General features: G+C 42.2%; 1 protein-coding gene across 1 annotated transcript in view; it reads right to left on the bottom strand.

The window, feature by feature from the left end:
- Positions 1 to 954: 954 nt before the first annotated feature.
- Positions 955 to 25,738, bottom strand: part of trps1 (trichorhinophalangeal syndrome I) — a 201,081-nt gene continuing 176,297 nt past the window's right edge. Inside the window, exons 21-22 of the mRNA XM_025064881.1 lie at positions 6,100 to 6,222; positions 955 to 3,704 (exon numbers count right to left, since the gene is read on the bottom strand). Of these exons, the coding sequence (XP_024920649.1) occupies positions 2,154 to 3,704; positions 6,100 to 6,222 (1,674 nt within the window). The 3' untranslated portion in view covers positions 955 to 2,153. The remainder of the gene's footprint in view (positions 3,705 to 6,099; positions 6,223 to 25,738) is intronic.

Below are 25,738 nucleotides of genomic sequence, written 5' to 3'. Positions count from 1 at the left end.
AAAAAAAGCTTAGAAAAATATCTTTGTTGTGACTCCTCAGCTCGTTCCTTCCTGACTTTCCTTTTTCAATCAGTCTATTATTGTTTCCCTCCAAAGAAGTCCCTCGGTGATTGTTTTGTTTGTTTTCTAGCAACTAAGGCAGCAGGGCTGAAGAAGCGGTTCTCTTATTTTTTTTTTTTGTATAAAAATAAATAAGACAGCCACTGTGTTCGAGCAGGAGGGGTCTGGTCGCTACACTCTCAACGACAAAAGCACACTCGTAAGGAAACGCTGCGTCAAACCATGTCTGTTGACTGTGGTGTTTCAGAGGTGGAGATTCAGCCTTGGTGGGGAGGGGAGGGTGAGGAGGGGAGGGTGAGGAGGGGGGCAGAATTGGTGAACTGTAACAGCTTCCGTTCCCAGTCAAGGCAACTTATTTTGCAGAATTGCAAAGATGCTAACATGCTACATAGAGGTAATCTACCAAAAGTCTCAGCATTACATCAGCTGAATACAACACTGTAGGCAAAAGGCTCTGTAAGGTCCATACAGAGTCAAACAAACACACACCCACCCCCCCAACCCCTCCCCACCCAAAAAACAAACCATCGTTAGGATTCCCAGGTCTTTCTGTAACACCAGGACCAACATGAGGGGACGGGTCCAGACGTAGACCGTGTTGATCCATTGGCACATTAACAACAAATACAACAGAACAAACGAGAGACCGTCACACAACTGAACATGTACAAACGACGCGTCCCGTGTCAGGAGACAGGTGGGCGGTGTGCAACACGTGTGACCCCTGAGGACTGAGGAAAAAACCGAACGTAAGCCTTCATTGTGTTTTACATCACTGATTAGGGACGGACAAATATCCTTTGATCCTGGCGCGCAGAACGGAAACGCAATTAAACAAATGCACACATACGCACACGCGCCCCCCCCCCCCCAACCCCCCCCCCCCTTGGTTGTTACCTTATTTTAGACAGCTGTCATCGATGTGACAGATCTCTTTAAAAACGACATAAAGATCAAAAATGAGATTAAAACAAAACATGTAACCAGACTAAAGTTGATAGTACCGATTCCTGCAGGAGAAGCATTGTTTTCCTTTACAAAATAACATACTTTATAAGAAAGTGTAGCAAGTTGCATGTTTTGAACTAAAACATCATCATCATCAATATTACTTTTATTATTATTAATATAAATGTTAAGCAGATTAATAGATAATAGTCGTTCTATTAGGCAGGCAGCCAGGCACGTAGCTAGTTTGATGGCACGAAGGAAGGTAGAAAATAACGTCACTTGGTTTTGAGAACACTTCGGTCTGGTTTAACACCAGTTTAAAACCAGTTACAAACTGGTTCAAAGAGCAAACAAGAGGAAAAAGTCAGGAGGAAGTGAAACCCAACCTGCTGCGTCCACACCATTCTGCAGCTGTGGTGAACCTGCATCAATCCAAACCACTGAGTCTCAGAGTAACAGCAGGAGTGAAAGAACACACTGATCTTCTTGTACCGGTCACCAACTATCACCCACAGAAATTTGTTTTTTTTTTTAATCCATTTGCGCAGCGTCGAGGCTGTTTGGACCAGGATGATGAAGACACGACCGGGTCAGATCATGTTGTACCGAAAACGAAAGACAAACGAAATAAACAAACGGGTGTGTATCTGTAGACGACCGCAGGTCCGTTGAGCCCAAGTGTTTTGTTTTGACTTTTCCTTTCCTTTTTTTTGTTCGGTGTACGGTGAATGTGCAAGTGCTGAGCTGCTCAATCTCATTCCAAATGAGGGACAGTCTAAGTTTCAGTTCAATCCTCTTATGTGGAGAGTGGCTGTTAATTTCAGCTGCGATGCCAGGACTCCACTGATTAACACTTGCTACAAGCTGTCGAGTGACTTTTACTCCACAAAAGGCTTCGAACCACTCCTGCAGTAAAACTGTCCGCTGCAGCAGTTCACTGGGATCCAACAATCTTTTTGTTTGTTTTTTTTTCTTTACCATTTTGCATGTCCAGCATATGAATGTGTTCCGTTTAGTGCCCAGGTTAGACCCATGTGGACATGAGCTAGCCTCCAGGAACACGTTGGCATACAGCTTATTTATTTATTTCAACGCCAAACGTAAAAAAAAAAAAAAAAAATGCTAGAGTCAAATGCTTCATGTCAATTATGCTCGACCTTCTCTTCCAAGTCTTCAGCGCCAGCATCGCTGGTTCTTGTGATTTTGTCAGAGCTGTGGTCTAACACCGGCGTGCCTCCTAGTTCCTTGTTGGTGAGGTCACAAGTCTCTGCTACTTCATCTTCATCAGCTCCTGTGTCATGTTTTGCCTTGTTCTCATTACACCCCCCCGTGCTGCCGTTGCTTTCACACGTGATGGCATCGAGGTCGTCGCCATTTCTCTTTTGGTCTGGAGTGACGCTCCGAGGTCCTGACGGCGTTTCGTTGGGCTGACCCTTGAGCGGTGGCGTCTTGTCTGCGTACCGGTGTAAGCCCCTCTGTATGTGGGTGGTGAAGTCGTAGCGGTCCACGCACACGTGAAGGCAGAAGCTGCACTGGTACGGCCCCTGCTCGCCGTGGCAGCTCATGTGCAGAGCGTACATGACCTCGTCCAGGAAGTAGATCCCACAGTGGACGCAGCGGTTGGTCAGGTCGTCCTGCGTGGACGCGTCTACCGTTTCGCGAGTCGGCTGCTTTTCCGTCGAATGATCCTGCTCCTCCTTTCCAATCTCCATTTGCTTCACTCCTTCACCCGACTTCACCTCCTCCTTCTCACTCCCGATCCAGTTCTCCTGCGGCCTCTCGGCTAACTCCTTCTTTCTCCTCTCGGCACCGTTTGTCGACACGTGCATGCTCGCAGCATTGGTATCTCTCTGTCTTATTGCCAGATCCAAAGGAGCTTCATTTTCTAACGATAACGACGACGATGACGACGGCGGTGTGTGTGAATGAAGCGGAGGAGGAGGGTAATGTGGAGGAGCCGGAGGAGGAGGCAGAGGAGAATACGGAGAGGCACAATAAGGCACCGTGTAGCTCGGCTGATGATGCTGTACCGAGGTCACCATCGCACTGAGATAGTGGGCGTTATTTGCGAGGCTGACAGGACTGCTGAGGTTACTGATGCTACCAGGAACCCCAGAGGCGGCTGCCATCTTGTACTTGGTCCAGAACCGGAGCCAGTCTGACTCTGGGGTCAAATCAGGGGAGATGGTCAACGGTAAAGGTAATGAAAACAGAGGATACTGATATTTTTCAATCGGAGAACCTGGAGGAGAGTAACTGGACGGTTTGGACGGACGCATGTATTTTTCTATGGGACTTCCTCTCTCTGATCCACCTCCACCTTTGCTTCCATCTAGTTTTGATGTCACGCCTCCGTCGGCGATGCCTCCGTTGCCCTCTGGTGTCAATGAGGAGGGGGCATGTGAGGGAAGAAGAAGAGGAGGCATTCGTCTGTGGATCTCCAGGGTTTGATTGGCCAGGAAGGCCTGGGTGGATCGAGGGGAGCGGGATCGGGGGGAGGGCTGCTGGTTCTTCATGGAGACGCAGCTTCGATCTGACTCCTCCCCATTCATGCGCTCCTCGCCGGTGATTCGCTGCTGCTTGGGCGTGGGGTTTTCAGACGACAGCGAATCGGGATTGAGGCGTTTTCTCGTTCGCCTGCGGATAATTTGTTCACCGTTGTTTTGCTTGATGATGTTTAGAGGTCTGGGAGTCTAGAAAAAAAAAGAAGAAGAATATATTAATGTAGGAGGTTTAAATAATAATAATAATTAAAACAAATAAACATAAACATCAACAGAGGCATCAGCTCTGTTTACAGCTCCTGAGGCCTTTAAATGCCATTTAATTAAATTAAATAATTAAATAGTTGTGAAAACTGAGAAAAAAAACTTTGTTGACATTTTCAGATAAATTAACACATTTCCAGATGAAGTAACCAAGTTAAATGAACTGTGAAGTTGTATTTATATTTCTCCTTCCTTCAGCACTCGACAAAGCCTCAGCTCAGAAATAATGACTTGTAACTTCGCAAATCAGTCATTGTGAAAATAAAAAGTTCCCATTTTAGGACCACACTTCAAGAGCCTGAGAAGCCCTTCAAGCTGGGAGCAGAACGGAGGAAGTCGATTTTTGTTTTGCAGATGGTAGATAGATGGAAGACAAAACCCCTTGTGTTTTGACATCATTTGTAGATATTTGAACTCACTCTGCAGATAAAGAAATCCCTCAGGGCCTCAAAACTTTGAGCTAAAGTTACAATAATCTATACACATTTGAAAACACCGTCTTTCTTTACAGTCAGAAAGAAAACAACACTTTTCCTTTGTGTCCTGTCAGAGGCGAGATGATAAAACTATGGCCACTGGGAGGTCAGTGTGTACTTCCAAAAAAAAAAAACCCAAAACAAAACAAACAAAAAAAACCACACTTTTTTTGAATGTGTTAGTGTTGAATAAACTACAAGAGGACGGAGGACGATCCCAGCAGTCACCACCAGTAAACATCTTTCTGTTAATCAGTAAAGACTAATTGGCAGAGACATTTTAAAAAAGGCAGATTGATAATACGATTGCCAACATAACAAATCTCTAATCTCCGTGTGGCAGTAAAAGCAGGTTTTTCTATTATCTACAGTTAGAGCACAGTATCAAACACTTCCCCTTATCTCCTCTGTGTCCTTCAGCGTTGTGTTCTCCCAGAGTTAAGCTGCAGTGCTTTACTTCTAAACGCAGTATAATTTAAAGTCTTTTCTTAAGCTTCGCAACGTGAGATTACACTATCGGCTCTGATGCTCAGGAAAAAGATTTGTTTAAAACTGAGAATGACAACGGAAAGAATTAAAGGGCAGGAAACATTTGACACTAACAGTAACTTTTCTCACCCTCTTTAAACAGACCCTCAACCTTTACTATCACCCCCCCACTCTTTGCCTCCATCTCTCCCCTGTTCTTTGCCCACGTCGCCCTCCCTCCCTCCTCTGTTTACCCCCCCTCTTTTATGTCCGTCGTTGTCTCCCCTCTTTATTCATAACTCTCCCTCTGAAGTGTTTTACTAGCTGCTATCCCCTCTAATAATGTGTGTAGAGCGTATAAAACTTTTATTATGGGATATAAAATATGGTTGTCGTGATGATTGCCAAGAGTCGAGGGAGCTTAAACGTGATTGGTGCAACAGATGAGATCGATGGGTTGAACAAAGGACGTCTGCAGGGGCAGGAAGGATGCCTCCACTGGATCCTAAACATCAGCATTCCACGGCCGCAGCGCTGGTGGACTGAGCTGTGACAGAGCCGCCCCCTTTATTTTTGATCAGGGTGAAATAAATTAATAAATGCCGATGCTCTGCGGACTTGTTTTACACTTAGCTCCAGTTAAATAGGTCCATTTGAAGTGTAAATGAGCCCAAACCCCTAAAACCTCAACTCAGGTAAGAAAGTTCTCCGTTCCAAAGTAAACTGGATTCCTAGCTGCCGGCTCTTCATCTCATCTGTGATTCCTGCACTCTAATTAAATTTGGGATTTCCACAGACTCTCCTCAGGCTAAGATGGTGGAGAAGATGCGTTCCATCGTACGACTAACTCGGTGTAAAACGGCTGACTGTGGCTACGCTAAATTTGTCTCTCGCTGCTGGAATCCGTCCTACTGTACCAGGTCGACTATTTATCCTTTTCATTAATAGTACTTATGTGAAAATAAAGTGCAATGCGCACTATTTAAATTGCACAGTAAGCTAATCGTGGAGACACGGGGAAACTTTAATCAGTGGTCAAATCCTGTAGAAGCACTGACTGTCAAAGAGTGTGAAGCACTGAATTTACTCTGACTCTGTCAAAGAGTGTGAAGCACTAAATTTCTAATCTAAAATAATCTGCACGAAAGACTAGATTATGTACAGCGTGAAACCTTCGACGAAAGAATAAAAATCTGGTTTAATGTTTATATGAACTACAGCACAGCGACCAATGAGCTGACGTCAGGTTTAAGTTATTAGTTAGTTATTAATTAGTGAACTCCCAGTGTTTATTCCTGGTTTCACTGACGTCTACAGATGAACAGGACGGTCACTCCTGTACATATTCATCTCCAACATGTCTTCTCGGTACTCACCGAATGTAGTTTTTGGTATAAACCACATGCATTGCAGACGTAGCCTCCGTTAGCATTCTTCCTCCACAGGGAAGTCTTGGTGGTCAGGCAGTTTGCACAGAAGACGCCGCTACCTCTGCGCCGCTGCAAGAGCATAAAAAAGAGACAGAAATAATGAGTAAAAATAGATCAAACCAAATTTAAAAAAGTAAACAATAATTAGAAATAAGTAAAAGAAGGAATTGAGAAAACAGTGGGGTTTTTTTTTTCATTTACCCAAAACATTTCCTCTTGCATTGATTTACAATTCACTGGATAAAGTTTACAAAAGACCAAAACTAGACGGCAGATCTGAAATGATGGCTGAACAACTGGTGTTTGCTTCTAATGCTGCAGGGTCTCAGAGAGAAAACTCCGACTCCTCCGAGATAAATGTGCAGTCATTTTGACAAGTAGACTTCTGCAGACCAGGAGAGAGATTATTTATCCTTTCAACCTGTAGATGAAATGTACCAGTTTTTATTTAAGCTGCAGCAGGAGGTTTGCAGTCACGTCTCTGAATTTTTACACACACACACACACACACTCAGGCACACCAATCGACCAACGTAGCATAAAAACGTAGTGTGTGTATGGAATGGAAGGGAGGTGAAAAGGCCAATTGTCATGCCACCGCGCTCCATCACAGTAATGAGCCAATCACAGTGTTTCTCCATCCCATTAAGTCTGTGGCCTCATTCGCCACCTTTATGACCCTGGGACGACAACACACCACAGTTCCCTTCTCCATAAATCTGTCCATTCCCTCCACCTGTCTGTCTGTCTTTTCCTCACGCTCCTGTCTGTTCTTTTCAGTTCCATCCCAGCTTGGTTTTTCTGCTACCCTGTCTCCATCATCACCTCTGTTACATCACTTCCCCTCGTACAACACCAAGACAACGGGAACAAACACAAGTCTATAAGTTACGGAAATCGATTCTTGAACCACACACCGAAACAGTCCTTGAGACGTAAGGTAATGTGTGAGTAAAGAACGCATCCAGGGAACATTCTAGAAGAGTCCTTGATGAACAGGTCGAGTGGTGACCAGTTATGTATCAACAACAGGCATAAAGACAGAATCCATAGAGGAGTGGGTTATTGATTACTGTTTGGTTTCTTCAGATAAAGTGTCCATTTAAACTGAACTGAATTGATATTAGACATTTTATCAAATAAAACACTGTTATAATAAAGTACTGAATGATACTGAACTTACTGTATAGTTCACACAGCCAGTTCAACAGAATGTGAGCAGAGCTTTTACACTGTTGATGGATTTTGATTTTAAAAAAAAAGATCTCATAAAGAAAAAAACCTCAGTGGCAACATGGCAGATTTGAACCTGAAACCTTCGATCTAAGTCTGCTTCATTAACCACCAAGCCACTACTGCTGGGTTTTTTTTTTTTTTTGTAAAGTGTAAAGTTTCCACCAAATGTGACAACAACTCTGACTGCTGCCCATCTGGTTGCAGTGACCAGTCGTCACGACTCTAAATCACCACATGTTTCCTTGAGTTCCAGTACAAGGATGAGTGTTTTAATTAAAACGTTGGCTCCTCAACCAGCGTCGGTGTCGGTGCATCCCAAGTATCAACTTTCCTAGTTGTACTGTGTTGATTCATAAACTCAGAGTAGTATACCAGTTAGAACCCCATCGTCAAGACATACCATCAAATGTGTCTTTTCTGTGTTTAGTCTTGACTGCAGCTGCAGCTGATGATCAAAACTATGAGCCCATTCCACGTGCTGATAGATACAGCTCCTTAAAATGCACAGCACACTCTGCGCCTGGCGTCTTCCCCTTTATTATTTCTCCTCTGTGTTATGACAATATGTTTGTCTCTTCTCTCCTGAATCATGGGCAGATTGTCCACAGGGACCTCTACGTTCAGCCTCGCCTTCTTGTTGTTTTATCTGTGCCACTGAGAGCGTGGCATGTTTCTCTGGGCTCAGATTTAAGTTTTTCCCACCAAAGAGCCCACCACACTTCAGTCGGGGCCTTCAGACGTCTCAGAGCTGCAGATGGAAGACACTTCCAGCACATCCACTGAGCATCTGTTAGGTGGTACCAGCTCAGAGCAGAGGCTCCAGTGGGAACAACACTGTAATGTTTTGGAAAAATCCCAGGGAAACTTATCACTTTATGATGTTTAAGGGGGTCATGCTATACATATGTATATACGTGTGTATGTATGTATGTGTATATATATATATACATATATACATATATGTATATATACGTATATATATATATACATCTATGTATATATATATATACATATGTGTATATATATACACATATGTATATATATATATACATAGATGTATATATATATATACGTATATATACATATATGTATATATGTGTATATATATATATACATATATACATATATACACATATATGTATATATGTATATATGTATATATGTATATATATATATACACATATATACATATATGTATATATGTGTATATATATATATACACATATATACATATATGTATATATGTGTATATATATATATATATATATATACACATATATACATATATGTATATATGTGTATATATATATATATATATATATACACATATATACATATATGTATATATGTATATATGTATATATATGTTGGGGAAAAGGTATAACATTTGATTAGAGCAGACAAATTCGTTATTAGAGAAAAAAAACCCACAAATTCTGCTGCTGCCAAAATGACATGGTTTAATTCTCTCTTTCATTTCTATCATAAGTCTTAGATGAATATTTAGTTGTTTGTGGTGAAACTTCCTGTTTCCAAAAGTTAGTAAAAGTATATGTAGAAAGTACCTGAGATAATACTGGAGTGTGTGTGTGTGTGTGTGTGTGTGTGACATGTGTTTCTGTGCATCTGCCATCAGCAAAACACTGATTATCACACTTTTTAATGATTTGATCCTGTGTGTGTGTGTGTGAGATTTTGCTTTCAACACACACAGCATACGGTCACCACATGTAGGGAGACAAAGCCAGGTGATTGATTGATGTACACTTCCTGTTTCCATGTGTGTGTCTGTGTGTGTGCGCGCGCAAACGTACGGTGTTTCCAGCCAAACAGTGCGTCTGTCATCAAAATTCAGTTTCCCTCCGAGCTCCCAAATCACTCACATATGGCCCCACAGCTGCCCCTCATTGCAAGGAGAGTGCGCGTACACACACGCACACGCATAAGCACACACACACACACACCTGAAAATGTTTGCTTCCACTACCTAATGACGACGGGCGTGATTTGGACGAGATACAGCAATCTAAGAAGTGTGGGTCTCTGGGCTACTCTAAAATCTACCGGAATAGCACAGTGTGTGTTCCTTTGGTTGTGTGTGTGTGTGAGGGCGAGAGAGAGGGAGAGAGAGAGAAAGGTCCAAGTGTTAATTACACAGGAAGGGACAGAAACGGCCTCCACCACCTTCTCAAAGACATGCATTTATAAACCTAAAATCTGTTTTATAATCCTGAACTTCCCTTTTTTTTTAACCCTGCACTAATGCACACACAATTATATAATTTGTATTAAATGTCAAATTTAAATACAGGTTTGAGATTTCCACCTGAAACGCTGCACTTCCATCCACTGTTCATCTGCAGATGTGTGTGTGTGTGTCTGAGCACATTCTTCTTCCTGACTGATGACTAATACCTGGCCTCTCTCTCTCTCTCTCTCACTCTCTCCCTCTCTCTCTCACCCCAGTCTGCAGCTGAGGGCAACTGGTAATTAGAACTCTGGCTCTTAATGACATCTATTTATCTGCAGTCTATGATTCTGTTCAATTAACAGCAGCAGCAACACCCCCTGACACGCATACACACTTGCAGTACAGATACGCAAATATGCACACACACACACTAACTCACAAATAGTCACATTCATTAGCTACAAAATTAAACTTTCTCATCAACCTCTGCCCAATCCTGCTAAATTAAAGTGAGCTGAACTTCAACTAAACTTTAAATCTAATTCTAAAAACAACCGTGGAGCTTCTCTACCAATTAAGGAAACACAATGGTGGCTGGTCTATTCATTCACTAGTTACTACTCAATGTATCACCCACCCTCCAAAAAAAAGCATGAACCATGAACTGCATCATAATAAACTTGTTAAAAATTGTTTTTGTTTTTTTTTCATGTTATTTTATTTGATCTTTGTTTGTTTTTTTCATGTTATTTTATTTGATCAGCCTCACGGTGGTGATGATAAATAAACAGTAACAAACTACAGCTATGGCAGTGCGTAGATAAAAAAAGTAACATTTATGGGTTTAATAATGGTCGAAGCTATTTCTGCTCTAATGCTCTGCTGCACTATCAGGAAGGGTTTTTTTGTTTTTTTTACCCTTGTGGTCATAAAAAAACAAAAGTCGACTGAGCTGTTCTTTAGAATCTGCAGCAGTGAAACCAGGTTCATTTGAATGAGACGTTCTGTTTCTCTGCTTCCTCTGATTTGAACCTTTTTTTTTTTTTTTTTTAGACTTACATGTGACGCCACGTTCATATTCAACAGTTAAAGCGACTGCTTCAGTTTGACTCCAATTAAAAATAATCGTTGGTTTTTTTGTGGCGTGACTCAGAACTCGCACTAATGAATTATAGCTGCACAGGTTTATTCTGAATCAGAACGGACCGTGGACGCTGCTGCAGCCGCAGAGAGTCTGAAGCTGTGAGCTGCAGCTCCGCAGTCCATTTGGACTCTTTTGAAGCTTTGAATTTACAGATGTTATACAAACTGTTTACACAGCTCCTCCTTTTAAATCTTTGTAGAAAAGCTGCTCTGGTCAGATAAGCATCCACTGGGCTGGTTTGTGGAGGGAAAAAAAAAAAACTGTGCTTCTCATATTTACAGCCTGTACCTGTGACGCTGCAGACTCCATCTGCAACCAATGAGAGGAGGCATCTCCAAGCCTGCAGTGGACCTGGAAGCAATTTGACCTCAGAGTCTGTTGACCTATGTCTTTTGTAGGTCGTAATGCTAAAATATGTCTATTCTGGATTTATTTAGTAAAGAGGGTTTAAAAAACTGGTTAAAGAGTGCAGTTTGGAAAACACTTCTATCAGGGGGTTTGTCTGAATGATTGCAACGCTTAAATATGATGACAGAAGACTGAATAAAAGTAGGAGCGCTGAAAACCTTGAGTGAGTTATAAGTTATTAGACAGAGAGCAAAAATGGAGCGAGTAAAAGAAAAGAAAAGGAGAAACAGACGGAGGCGCCGTGTGGTCTAAAACAAATTAAAATGGAAAAAGAAAGAGGCCTCCCTAAACAAAGTCTTTCAAAATGAAATTACATTTAATTCACTTAAAGGCCAAGTCACACAAACACACACACACACACACGCTTGTACACAGATGCACAGACATTGACTTGCATTAAATCAGCGATTATTTAATCACCACAGAAGTACGTGCTGCAGGAATTCACTCAATTCTGTTCTGCCAGGTTCAATTTCCTGCACCGTCTCAGCGTCCAGCTCTCGTCCCGTCACACACTCATGCGTGAACACACAACATGAAACTATATGGTTCTAGATTAAGGTTTGACAACATTTATCCTTCTACACACATGAACACGTGCAGCTGTACGTCAGCATCTGGCTCCAATCTGGGTGTGTAGGTGCTACCAACCATCAACTGTGAGACACAGAGCTCCATCTGTGGGTTTTCACAACTTCTGTATGCATTCAAATGACTCCACCTAATAGAATAATTGTGTTTGACTTGAAGCAGTTCAAATTGTTCTGACTGGAAAATTTATTTTTCCTGTTTATTCCAATTTAACGGAGAAAAAGCAACAGCAACACTTAAAGTACGAGGGGGAAAAGCCAAGAGAAAAACACAGATGTCAAATGACTTCCTGCATCGTATTAACTCTGTGAAGAGCCCCCCAAAAAACAGCTCCCCCTTCAGGAACAACAGGTGTTCAATAAAATAATAATAACGTACAGCCCTGCTGCTGGGTGTCACCGGAATCAAGGTCTGGACTTTTCAAATGTGTTCCAGTCATGTCATCGTATGAATGGTTCAACTGAATGATGACATTTTAAAATGTTGATTTGTTTTGATAGAAAATGTTTCTAATTTAAAACACAAAATGTTGGACAACTAATGGTTCAACTGAATATTTTTTTAGAAAATATTTGTAATTTAAAACACAAAATGTTGGACAACTGCATCTAAAGACAAGCACCAGAATACAACATTTCCCTGGTTAGAATAAACATTGTGGCTCAAAGCTACAAAATCCCTCCAGAAATCACAATGTATCGTAAGCCACTTCTACTGAAGTCTCAATGAGCAAACTGAAATGTCACTGGACCAGCACGGCTCTCCAACAGCATATAGATGAGTCGTTCAAATGTCACACACATCGTCACGGCAGCCGTCATTTAACTGTACCTGGAGACAAAATAAAGAAACTCCACAGCAACTTGGCAGAAGTGCCTGACGGAAAATGAGCGGTCTGTGTCCTAACATGGCAACTACTGCTCACTGAGAGTGACCTTTAGCTCAACGTGCTGTTGCTCAGACGTAGCCTGCAGCTCCGCTCCAACGGACTGATCCACCAGCCTTCACACTCAAACCACAGTCGTTTTCATGCAGCATATTCAGCTCTGCCTCCCGCCCTCTGGAGGAACACAAATATTAATCAAAGATATCAGCGACAACATGTCCTGCTTTTGACTTTACCTAGAAAAAAACCCCAGTAGATGAGGAGAGAAGAAACGACTATAACAAAGAAGTGCTGGACCTGGAGACTGATGTGGCCGTAACCATGGCTGCAGAAGAGCAGTCTGTTGAACAGAAGCCAACGGAGGCTGCAGTCATACACACACACAGTACAATGACTCCCACTGTACGGCTGCTCTACACCTCACAGCCGGTGCAAGATACAGGCAGAAACCGTATGTTGAAGCACCACAATCAGGAGACTAACATGATGTCACATGATTACATTTTCATTGGTCAACCAAGTGGATGCAAAACACATCATGCACTGACACTCTGTCAAGTTGATGGACCAGAGGTTTTGGCAGCTGCCCAGTCAAAGACCCATCAGTACAAAATACTGCTCAGCCTCTCAAAATCAGAAAAAAAACATATATACATTTTGACATTTGCAAAGATGCACATCGGATGCCTGACTGTAGATACAGATTGCACGTCAAGGTGACACGCTGTCAGACATGAAAACATCACCCCGCTCCCCCTGGACTAAACTCCAGACAGACTAACTGGTGATGGCCAAGGAACCTGACACTGTGTTGACTGACAGTTGACACAGACAGAGGAGCATTCCCGTGACAGCGACGCCAACAGGTAGGAGAAACTGGAAGCTGGAACAACACCGACAGAGGGGAGAGGAGGCAGTGGGAGTAAAGGCACCAAAGGAGCCAGAGGTAATTGGTACTCTGGGGTCTGTGACCCACAAATGAGGAAAGTGGCTCCAGCAGAGTCCAGTTGCATCACCTGAGGTCTCTGTCCAGGAGAGTGCAGTTCCTAATAAAGCTGAGACTTAGTTGGACAAACTAACACCCACACCAGTTAAGGTTCACCTCTGGGGTCACGTCATCCATCTTTATAAACCGTGACATCACATGGTGTCACGTTGCTGCGGTAAAAAGACGACACCACAAAGTCAGACTGTGTTTAAAACAACTCTACTTCACGACTTTTTCTCTCTTCAAAAATGAAGTTTAATGAAGGCTTCCTGCCACTTTCCTGAGGCCTGGGAATAATGATATTAGCAGTGAGAAGGCGATGATCACTCTCTCATCACTGAACGGTGCTGACGGCCAAGGGGACTGATAATGATGATGGGTGTTGGCCTGAAACTCCGCATCAGCACGTCTGCTTTGGTAGCTGTCAGTCTGGGTGACTCAGACTCTTTCTCACTTTCAGACGTCAGGTTGCCATAAAAGCCAATGAAATACCCCAATGCCCACTGGGACGGGGGGGTAGAGTTGAGAAGTTGATGAATGTGTTATGTGCCCGTGTGAGATAACAGCTTGTGCAATTATAATGTAATAAATATACAGATGCTGCTGCTGCTCCATAAAACCAACAATGACAGTCTCTGCACAGCAGAGGGGCTGAGTGAGGACGGAGAGGAGATCCAGGGGCACACACACACACACACACACACACACACACCTTGGTAAAATGAGTCAACCTTGACAACACGGCCTTCATCCTTTGTGTGTCTGTTATTATTGAATGTGTGTGTGTGTGTGTTTATGTGCATTTGTGTAAACAGTACACACAGACACAAAGAGATGAAGGAACTTCCGTCAAGAGAAAAGAACAGAAACCAAGAAAGGATGACATCACCCTACCTTACAGACTTTACCTGGCACAAACAAGGAGTGAGCTCAGTCCCTTCACACACACACACACACACACACACACACAAAAGTGGGTCACATTGTGTGTCTCTGATTTCCTTTCTTCCTGTCAATCTTCTTTCCCCTCTTCTGACGTCCTCTTTTCTACAACATTTTCTTTCAACAAAAAAATAAAGGCCTAGAGCATTTGGATCAATGGGTATGTTAGAAAACTGGAGAAAAGGAGATCTTTTTTTAACAATTTTTCAACAATTTAAAAGTTGATTTAATTTTTCATTTTGCGTTACTAAGGCTACACGAGTTATCACAACTGTAACGGCTCGTTCTACTACATTTCTGTATAAAAACAACGGTTTCGCCCGTGTTTTGAAGCAAATTCAAATCTTTAATCTGATCACGTTCACAAATGAAATCACATGATTACCATGTTGACAGCCCGACAGTAAACGTCACCATTTCAGTGACAACAAATGCGCTGCATGTTTTCGTTCAATTCTTCACGACTGACTTTGTCTGCGGAGACGTGGCTTCAGACTGACCAGTTAATGCACCATGTCAGTCTGTGTCTGAGTGTGTTTTTTTGTGGGAAGCCCCTGAAGGTGGACATTAACACACATTTGACACACACAAAACACACAAGTACATAATCAGGTGTGGAAACCAGGACAGTGAAACCTTAACTCAACCCACAGCCCTGAGGAAAAGAGATAAAGAAAGAAAAGGAGACGGAGGGGGAAAAAAAAAAAGTTTCCCTTATTCCTGTGCTCTTATCCATTGGTATTAAGTGTCTTATTAAACAGTCTTAGACTCTGTTTTATTGTTTAGATGGGAATGGCACAGCGGGGCCATTCCCACACAACACAGACACAGGTGAACATGGAGATAGTGCTGGACCAGAGGAGGGATTTCCATAGAGAGCCATAAATGTTCAAATGTTGAGACGTCGTCTCCATCCACAGTCATGTTCAGGTTAATCTACCAATAATGTCCTGTCATATTTACTGTCCTTCAGTTCAGCTATGCCCATCACCTTTTTATTATTATTATTAGTAGTAGTATCTACCAACAACAGAGATGTTAGCAGCAGAAAGCTGAAGTGAAAGCTGGGCCTTGTTTCAGCTCGGTGAGTTCGACCACACTCTGGTCAAACACTGATGCCTGAACTAATCTTTTGAACAAATCAGATTTATTGAGCCGACTCTGATGACTCAGTCGACTGAGGAAAAAACTACCACGTGTGACGTTTGGTGACGGACAAACGCATCATTTCCGTGTGTCCTCTAGTAGCATTGGCAGTGACTCCACCTGCTTCCTGATTTCCTACACTTGTGTTTTGGACAGAGACGACAACAGATGTGGAGGTGGTTGTAAGATGATCTGATCTGAAGGGTCCATGTCAGAGAACGCGTGGAGGTGGTTGTAAGATGTTGACGTCTTCACTGACACAAGGAATGATCTGAAGGGTCCATGTCAGAGAACGGAGGAAAATAAACTGGAAAATGTATTAAGACTTTAAGGACGACACCTTCATATCTCCATGATGAAGCTCCACTGAAGACAAAGACTTTAAGGAAGATGATTCCATCTCCATGATGAAGCTCCACTGAAGACTAGGAGAACAGGGAGGAGGAGTAAAACTGAGATACCTCTGGCAGTTTTAATAATATTAAGATAATTCACGGCGGATCTAAACGAGCTCCACAGCCAGGGCTTTCGTGCTCACGCCAAGTTTAATATTCATCATTTATTCTGCCTGTCAATCTATTTAACAACCTTTTCGCCCACCTGGTGACCTGACGGCTTCTGTCTGTGCTGTCAATAACATCATGTTGACAAGTGAAGTAAATACAGAATTTATACAGGACAAAGTTTACAGTACAACACAGACATGGCATCATATAACCTCCTGGACATTACTACACTGGCTTTAGTTGGAGTCCAAATTGTGAATGCAAGAGGTGTGCGGGTCAGAGGTCATGGTTGTGGTTAACGAGGGAGGGGGCAAAGAGGTCAAGGTGAAGACCGACTAAAAGGAAGACAATAGGAAACCTTACAAACCTTACAGAAACACACACACGAGCACACATTAGGAGCCAGTGTGGAGTAAGTGCAGTGTTTTACAGAGCACCTGCTGCATCTCTGAAAAGGATGAACCTCATGTTTATCTCCTGCGTAGAAGCGAAGGCGTGGAGTGAGTCAGAGTGTGTTTGCTCTGCCCAGGATTAGGCTGCTTCATTTTTCATCAGTGAGGTCTCTGGGGACTCTACTACTATGTGCTGCCTGTCTGGCTATGCACACAGACACACACTGGAAAGCATACGGCGTGGCTAAGGAGTTTTCAACACTCCTACATACAAAGCAGGCGACCTAGTGTTGGCTTGATATGCTGGAGTTAGCTCCAGGCATTCTTTTCAGCATGAATCCCTGCGAGCTCTTCTCCAGAGCAGGAGACCTGGTCTACAGGTGCAGCAGGGCTGTGTTTAAGAATCCTCACCAAACCTTTATGCAGCTGCAGTGTTTACGTTCTATAAATCAGTTCATTTTTTTTTTTCAAGTTAGCTTTAGCTGTTAAGCTTTAGTCTGTTAACAGGAGAAACCACAAATTATTGAAATTTTCTTTTTGCCCGATCCTATTACTACAGACATATATTTCTGGTCAGGTTTAAAATTTTAGGGGAAAAAAAACTGCCATAGTCTTTAATATCACAAAGAACCCTGTTCACAAAAATGTATTAAAATATATCCACGAGAAATTGTGCTGCACAAGTCTTTACTTGTGGATGGGTGGAAAATAGAAGGAGCTGAAAAGTGCTGAGAAAAGCTCCAGGAAAGTCCTGGGAGACCGAACAAACGCAGTGACGTGAGTGAAACTGGATCAAAGAAAGAAAAAGTGCCAGCGGTTGTTGGTGAAAAGCCGTGTGAGGATAAGCAGAGGGGAAGCTCATCTGATCAGCTCCAGTGGTGGTTGATTAAGTCATGTTTTTCATTTTAATAATGACTTAGGAGGACGCTGGTATTAATAAAGTGTCGCCTGCTAATATTAGCCTGGCAAAAAAAAAAAAAAAGCAAGAGTAAGGACCTCGTTAATGAAGTGTGTGCCATCCTGCACCTTAAACGTCTGTTTAAAAACTCTTCATATTTGAGAGTCTTAAAATCTCTTCTTCTTCTTTTTTTTTTGTATCTTTACTTCTGCTGGGGCAGTAAGGAGGTTATGTTTAAGAGTCGAGGGAATTACACAGAAATAAAGTCATTCAAAGACCAAACTTTTCTCTGCAGTATTTACAAACCAACACACACACACAGGTGGAGGAAGAGTTGATTTGTCCAGTTTTTTTTCCTCTGGACAGCAGCTACAGCATGGTCATCACCTCCCAGATAAAAAGTGTGTATGTCTGCTCATGCCTGTGTGTGACGGTGTATGTAATCACCGCGCCATCTCTGTTCCATTTGCTCCAGCTAGCAGCATGTGTGATAACCCTCACGTTATCAGAGGAACAGGAGACAGACAGGAATGGCTGCTCAGGGAGTATCCACTGACATCCTGTTTGCTGAGAGTTTCTTTTTTTCACGTTGTGTTTCACAGACCAAGTCACCAGACCTCTGGGAAAAGCAGCATCGGAGCATAAACCTGTCCTGTTTGGTTTGGAAAAGAAAAGCGAGCTGTTGCTGGTTTTGAAGTCTTAATTAGACTCAGAGGCACAACGCTCCTGACAAATGTTCACTTCCATCAACAGGTCTGAAACCTGGCCCAGAATCAAGAAGTGTCCCAGCACATCCACAGGCACTGGGCTGGAGCTAAAGAAACAACAACAACAACAACAAACTGCCAGATCTCCTGATCCTTATCTAAATGTCCACCTCGTGCGCCGTGCCCTCCGATATCCAGTCGGAATGACAGAAAAAAACATGCCCACAGCTCCACGCTGCGTAATCTCTAATGGTTTGACAAGACGGAGCAAATAAACAGGTTTTCTTAGGAAAGTGGGGAAAAAAAACAAAGAAAAAACAAACAAAAGTAGGACTGTTAGAGAAGAAGATTAAAAATAAAAATCTCTCATTTCATTAGTGTGGGAGTCTGACCTAAAACTGACTACAGCTGTCAAAACATTAATACTTTTAATATGAATAATCACAGTGTTAGGGTGGATTCATTAAAACTGCTTCTATATGAGAAGTCATTATTAAACAATGATTAAAAACCTTTTACTCCGTACGTCGCTGGAACAGAACGACAGCTAACAACTGGCTGATGTATGTGTTCCACATCAGTTGATCTTTCTGGTGCGTTGCTCTCCGTGATGTGAGACTACAGACAGTAACGATGAGTAACTTTGGATTCAGACTGGGAGTTCTCTGCCCAGGAACCCATCAACATGCACCGTTTGAATCCAGGCCTTTTGAAAGGAAGACAATTTCCCTGAACCCTGAGCTCAAGCCGACCTTTGTCCTTGTTTCTCTGCCATTAATTACATCAATAACATTGATTTATCACAAGAAATCACCAGAAGATACTGCCTGAGAAGAGAGAGTGGAAAGAGGCCAAACTGGGCAAAAAGTATAAAAGATGATTGTGGACAGAGGTTGAAGAGAACTACAAAGTGGAGTTTTTTTTTTTTTCTGTGAAAAATGGAACTGGGTTATTCAAGGGAAAAAAAAAATCGTAGCTTTATTTTTTTCTACGTTGCCACCCCTGTTGGACGAATCTGTCAGAGAACGGAATAAAAAAGACACGAAAAGAAAAAAAACACAAGACACAAAGTGACTCAGAGAAATAGGAGTAGAGAGAGAACAAATTACCATGAGTGAAAAAGACGTCGTACTAGCAGCTCGATGTCCAACACACCATAACAGGAACCATCATGTGGATCTGGCCCGAGGGCTGACTGATTCCTCTCACACTGCTACACAGAGTCTCTGCTAATGAGACACACACACACACACAGACACACACGCTGCTAAAGATACCTCCAGGTTGCAAATATCACAGCCTTCAAACTGATCGTTAGCACCGAGTCATTACTGGGTAACTGACTTGGACGGGTGAGAAGTCGGACACTGGCCGATCCAGGCAGACGAGGGAGGTGAGGGAGAGAGATGGAGAGACACTAACAGATACAGATGGGCCACCGTGAGGAGAGGAAAGGCCACTGCTCAACACGTTTGCTTTTTTGGTTCTCAATTTATTTCTATAATGTGATATTTTGTCTGCTGCTCCATTATCTTTTCTTTACAGTGACAAAAAAAAACAAATAAAGACAAAGAGACAACCATGGACTGAGGAAACAGAAGTGGACGAGAAACAGGAAACTATTTTATGTCTCACAGGACTGAGTGACCAAAGAGACTCAGTCAAAAGATGAAGATTTTTTTTCTTTTTCTGCAGGGCCCCCCTTTTGTAAATAGGACTACTGTGGAGCCCCCTCCAGGCCAAAACATTTACTCTTCTGCTGTCAAAACTCCATCAAGCTTTATTTAAAAAACAAATCTTCTGCTCTCATCAAACAAAAGGAAAAATAAGGGATCCATTATTCCCACTGAGGGACAAATAAAGTAAACACTGAAATTAAAATTCATTTGACTTCCTGCTCACAACCCTGCACTAGCCCGATCTGCCATAAGGGGGCCTATCCGCTACTTTGGGAACAACTATCCTGTTTTGTTTTTTTTTTACCCCAAGAGTAAGGTTCCTCATATAAATGCCTGTTACTACTTCAGTTTTATATGAACTGAACATGTTCCGTACATATGGGGCATTAGATTTCCATACTTTTGGCAGCCTCCGCGCAATGTTCCCTCTAGTGGCCCACTGTTTGTATTTGGAGCAGCGCTGTCACGGATGAGGCGCCCCCCCCCACTTCCCCCCCAGTCCCCTGACACAGATTTAAGACCCTACACCAGAGAGCTCCGACTGGAGAGAGGGAATCTCTCTGAAATGAAAGTGTAATGATCCTCAATTTTACCAAAGGGAAAGTGGGAACTAAAAACTGTCTTTTCTTCGCCTGTAAACTCCTCACATCTGTGTTGTGTGAATCACTGTGAGACGCTTCTCTGAAATGATTGCCTTCAAGGTGACAAATCTCAGTCAACAACAGATGTCCAATAACTGGGGTTTTTCAGTTCTGCCTCCTTCTTCGTCGATTGATTGACAGCAGGTAAAGGGCAGAACAGAAACAAAAACCCACATTAAGGCTCCACTGAGGCGTTGTTAGTCACTGCCACAGTGAGTTGTTAAGACTATAAGTGAAAACAGGAAGAAAATTAACACATTTAATGTGGCTGAGCCTTAAAATCTCAAGAGGAATGAAATCAACAGGCAGCTGAAGACGACGGCTTCTACGATCCTGACATATGACTCACTGGTTTAGACATACATTAAAACTACTACATTTAATGACAAAATAACACATGTTACAGTGATAATTTACACCCATTGGTACTGACTTATTTATTCATGAATTAATTAAAGAAATGAGTCAGTTGTTTTTCTTTTTTTCTTCTCTGCTCTGGTGATATACTGTACAGAAAATATGTTTTTGTCAAACGTAGACATATATTTCTATCCTGATTAATCATGATTATTAATTTGAATCACTATGGATGTTGATTAATTACAGTTTTTTCATTAATATTCTCAATAGATCTCCTTGTGGTTTTATACAGTTATTTCCAATAATTCTCTCTCTCTTTTTTTTTGCTTTAAAACAAAGTATATTTTTTTAAGAAATCACTTCAGAAATCCTTCTCCTTTTCTCCAGGTGTCACTAAAGCAGGTCATCTGAGTTCAGACTGGCACAGTTTTACAGCCGGATGCCCTTCCTGATGCAACACTAGTCATTTTGTTCTTGGTACTGGCAATACGTGGCTGGGGAATGAGGGTAGAACTTAAAAGCAGCTGGACTCAAACTTGGACCTCAACCTCTCTGCTTTGAAAAGAAACTTCAAGAATGTGTCGTACGGCAACTAGATTGACCTGTGAATCAGGAGTAAAAAAAAAAAAAAAAAAAAAAAAAGGTCTGTGAAGGAATATGAGGATCAGGAGGCCCGGTAATTTGGTTTAAGGAAAATTATTTGCTGCTGTTTTTTTCTAAAATTCTGTGAGGATCAGGAGGCCCCGTAATTTGGTTTAAGGAAAATTATTTTGCTGCCGTTTTTTTCTAAAATTCTGTTCATCTGCAGGGCATATAATTTAGACGTGACATGAGACGTATATAGATTATTATGCATCAAACGTATATTCCATATATCCAATAAATAAAAACAGAGATTTTCTAGACACAGATGTGTTTGTATGGAGTAGAAACACAGTCTGGTGCTTTAGGAAAAGCCAGTCAAATGAATACAGTATATTTGCATACTGTAACAGAGCTCCAACAACTGTGTGTTGGCTGCACAGCACTGGCTGCTATCTGAAGTCTGAACCAGTGCAGATGAGCAAACAGAGCCGGAGCTGCAGCTCCACCACACACACGCAGTGAAAAGGTCTGTAAATATAGATTGGAACCAATTACAACACGGAAGACTCGCTCTCCTGTTTGCTTGTACAGTATGTGCCTGTGTAAATGTGTGTACACGTGTGTGTGTGAGAGAGAGAGAGAGAATTAGAGAGACAGTGTCCATGAGTTGGCTCTACTTCAGCTCCCTAATAAAGTGTCAGGATGACAAGCGGAAGTAAGGATGCAAACACCCACTCAGCCAGCCATCCAGCTCCAGCTCATGCATACACACTTAAAACACACACCGAGTGAGCAACACTGTAATGACAATAAGTACAGCTGCACATCTGGACAACATCAGGACACACACATGCAGATAAAGACTAATACACACACACACACAGGTCTACAGAGACGTATAATCAGAGTAATCGAGAAGTAAAATGATGCTGAAAAAGTGAGACTGGCCAAGTATGTGCAGAAACACACACACACACTAATACTGCCAAGAAAAAAAAAAGACAAAAAGTGTATTTTCCTCTCTTTCCTACTCCGTCTTATTTCCTCCCTTCATTTACGACCTTCTCACTCACTCATAACTCCCCCCTCCTCCCCCCTCCTCCCCCTCTGGTTCTCTCTGTCTTCTCTCTAATCTCATACGACAGAGACACAGAACACAAATCTCCCTGTTGGCAAAGGAAGAACGGTGCGTTTTCTGCTGAGTGAAGAGGGGAACGAGAAAGAGGAGAAAAGAGAGATGGAGGGAGGGGAGAGGGAGGGAGAGGGGTGAGGGAGGGAGAGGGGAGGGAGAGGGGATAAAGATTGACTGTTGAACACTAGTTGAAGTGATTTATGAGGTTGGAATCTCTCCTGGAACATATGTAGACACTCCTTGTCTTGGGTTTGTTTTATTTATTTATTTTTTAGTACTGTGGAACACACACACAGACACACACAGACACAAATAAGCATCCACACACACACACACACAGACACACACGATTATTTCTTGGCAAATGTGTTAAACTGTTAGATGTTAACCTCTGAAATGCCACAGGTTGTTTTTTTTTTCTGGGTTTTTAAATAGACAGAAATCAAAAGACAGAAGTCACACATTACATTTACAGAAACGTCACACACACACACACACACACACACACTGAGTACTGGCAGAGCGCGGTCCATCGTCTCTGGGGAGCCACATATCTGGATCATTTCAGTTATGATCCAACACACCAGGACAAACCTCCAAACTGACATCATCTTCATGGAGAAAACTCCGACAGGACAAAAGAACACCAGAATCAGCCTTTCTACAAAAACAAACCTACAAACTCTACAGTGAATAACAGTGATGATAACCAACTGCTGGCCTGCGGGCTGGACACAGCGCAGCCAACCATCCAATCCAGGACACGTCTGGATTCTAAAAGACAACATTTTACCCTCACATCTACGGGTGTTTTCCTTTTAAAGCCAGAAATCATTTGTCAACAAAGAAGGAGATCGTTTATTTTTCTGTTGTTCTACATGTGGCCACCGTGTATAGAGACTGACATTTTTTTTTTTTTTTTACAAACAATTAAATCTGATTTCCTATGGAAAAGCAACAGTGCGGTGTAATGGATTGGCAAAGTTTAAAATAATTAAAGTAAGTATCCAGGGGTAGTGGTGTAAGAAGTGTAATTAATGGCACCATTACAGAGGCAGCGAAGCAGCGACGGAGACTGAAGGGAGGAGGAGGAGCGTTAAACTGGTGGCCTCCTGAAAGAGAAAGGAGACGCAACCTAATGTTGATGTGTAAGAATGAGTTGATTCTGTAATCTGACTTTGCCCCCTCCCTCCCTCTCCTCCTCCCCCTCTGCCTCCCCCCCACCTCTGTCTCTCCCTCATTCCCATAGTAATCATTCTAACCTGATTGCTCTGATCCCTTTATTCTTTTTGTCATTAAAAACACAGCACGCATACATACATAGAAAAGTACACACACACACACACAGAAGAACTCACATATACACCAGGAGACAGAAACAAATACTATTTAATCAAAGGGTATAAATAAATAAAAGGTTTTTATTTCCCATAAGTCCATCTGGTTGCCTGATTTTCATCACATTCACGGCCTTCATCTGCTGGTCAATAAAGCCCAAACACACACACACACACACGCGCACACAGGCTAAACCAAGGGGAAAAAAGACCACACACACTAGCCCTTGAATCTAAATGTAGATGAGTTCAATCTGCTACAACAACTGGCGGCAAAAAGAAACCTTTATCAAACCAATCCATTTGTTTTCGGCCTCTTCGCTCTGCGCCGCTGATCGTCCCATCACTGGGTTTTAACCAAATCTTATCGACGTATATGTTTTGTGGCTTTCATTTCGCACTGGGCTGAAATTTCACCAGAAAGAAATTGCTCTAAAATACAATTCTGATCCACTGCTTGGGAAACATAATACTGTCTCGCTCACAATGAGTTTTCAGAGAGGGGAAAAAAAACCCACATCATACATTAATATGCTGATACGTTTTAAATGGATTATAGATCTGAGAAAGTAGTGCTGGGTTTTTCAACCACACTTTTAATCCACCACAGCTGTGGTCATCAGTGTCGGACACTGTGGTCACTTCATTGGATGATACGTGTTTGCAGACAAACAGGCACTGACTTGGGTCTCGGCCGATGTTAGAAGAGCATGATCCGCGATGATCAATTTGGTCTGGAGTCACGTTTGTGTAAGGAATTAAAATAACTCCAAGACACATCCAGTATGGTGCACAGACCATGGCTCCAGCTCACGTGTCTGTAGAACAAACTGTTGTGTCGGAAGAACTTTAATTCAACATCCAGACACCGTTGATGCTGCTGCAGTGTTCGCATTCAACCTCCGGATGAAAAAGAAGAGAATTCTTCTGTGGATGTTGAAAAGCTTTAACTGATGGACATTCATACAGACAAAACAACTCTGTGGGACTAAAAGCCGATGTGAAAAATGTACACTGTGTACTGCTAATATACTGCACTAAAAATCTATTTTTATGTCTCGTTGTACTTCGTCAAAAAGTCAACTTGCATTAATCACCAACTCTCTAGGTCGGTAGATATACGGAGTGTAGAGTTAACCATTAATCTGAAAGATTAGCACATCAAGTCTGTTATGGTCACAGAGGTAAGTCGAAAAGTTCCTAGAAGAAAATCTCAAAGTGTTCAGAGTTTCCAGTGGAGAAGACGGGGAACATCGTCAACACCAGGACACGACTCTGCTGCTCTGCCTCGACCATGGACCAAAATCAAGTAACTTTTAAATGTTCCTTTGGTTATTGGAAGAGGAAACTAAAATCAGATGAAGCAAGATCATAACATTTTGTAAAACTTCAACAGGTTTCTACCTATAGAACGTTTAGTACTGATTTTAAAAAGCATTCCCATTTGAGAGTTCAAACAACACAGCTCAACACCTGAGAGAACGATGATGATGATGATGAAACTTGTCAAAGCTGCTGCAGACGCCTGAGAGACCTGTCCTCACACGTCTTTGTTTGACTTAAAATAACTTTCTGAAATTACAACATCCGTCTCAGAATACTTTCTCTTTCCACCTGTACATAAATAAAGATGAATGTTAATGCTAACTCAAGTCGGTCCTCACTACAGAGAAACACAAACCTCAATCATGTTTACACAACGGTGAACAACAGCAGGTGGACTTTCCATTTGTGTGACGAGTACATACGGAGAAGAAGAAATCTGTCAGTCACTCTCCTCCAAGTGCACCCCCCCCCCACCCCTCTCTCCTAAACA

The sequence above is a fragment of the Cynoglossus semilaevis genome, chromosome 18 (genome assembly GCF_000523025.1).
Source record: "Cynoglossus semilaevis isolate Cse_v1.0 chromosome 18, Cse_v1.0, whole genome shotgun sequence".
NCBI lineage: Eukaryota > Metazoa > Chordata > Actinopteri > Pleuronectiformes > Cynoglossidae > Cynoglossus > Cynoglossus semilaevis.
The sequence above is the reverse complement of the archived record's forward strand: the minus strand, read 5'-3'. Positions and strand labels throughout refer to the sequence as shown.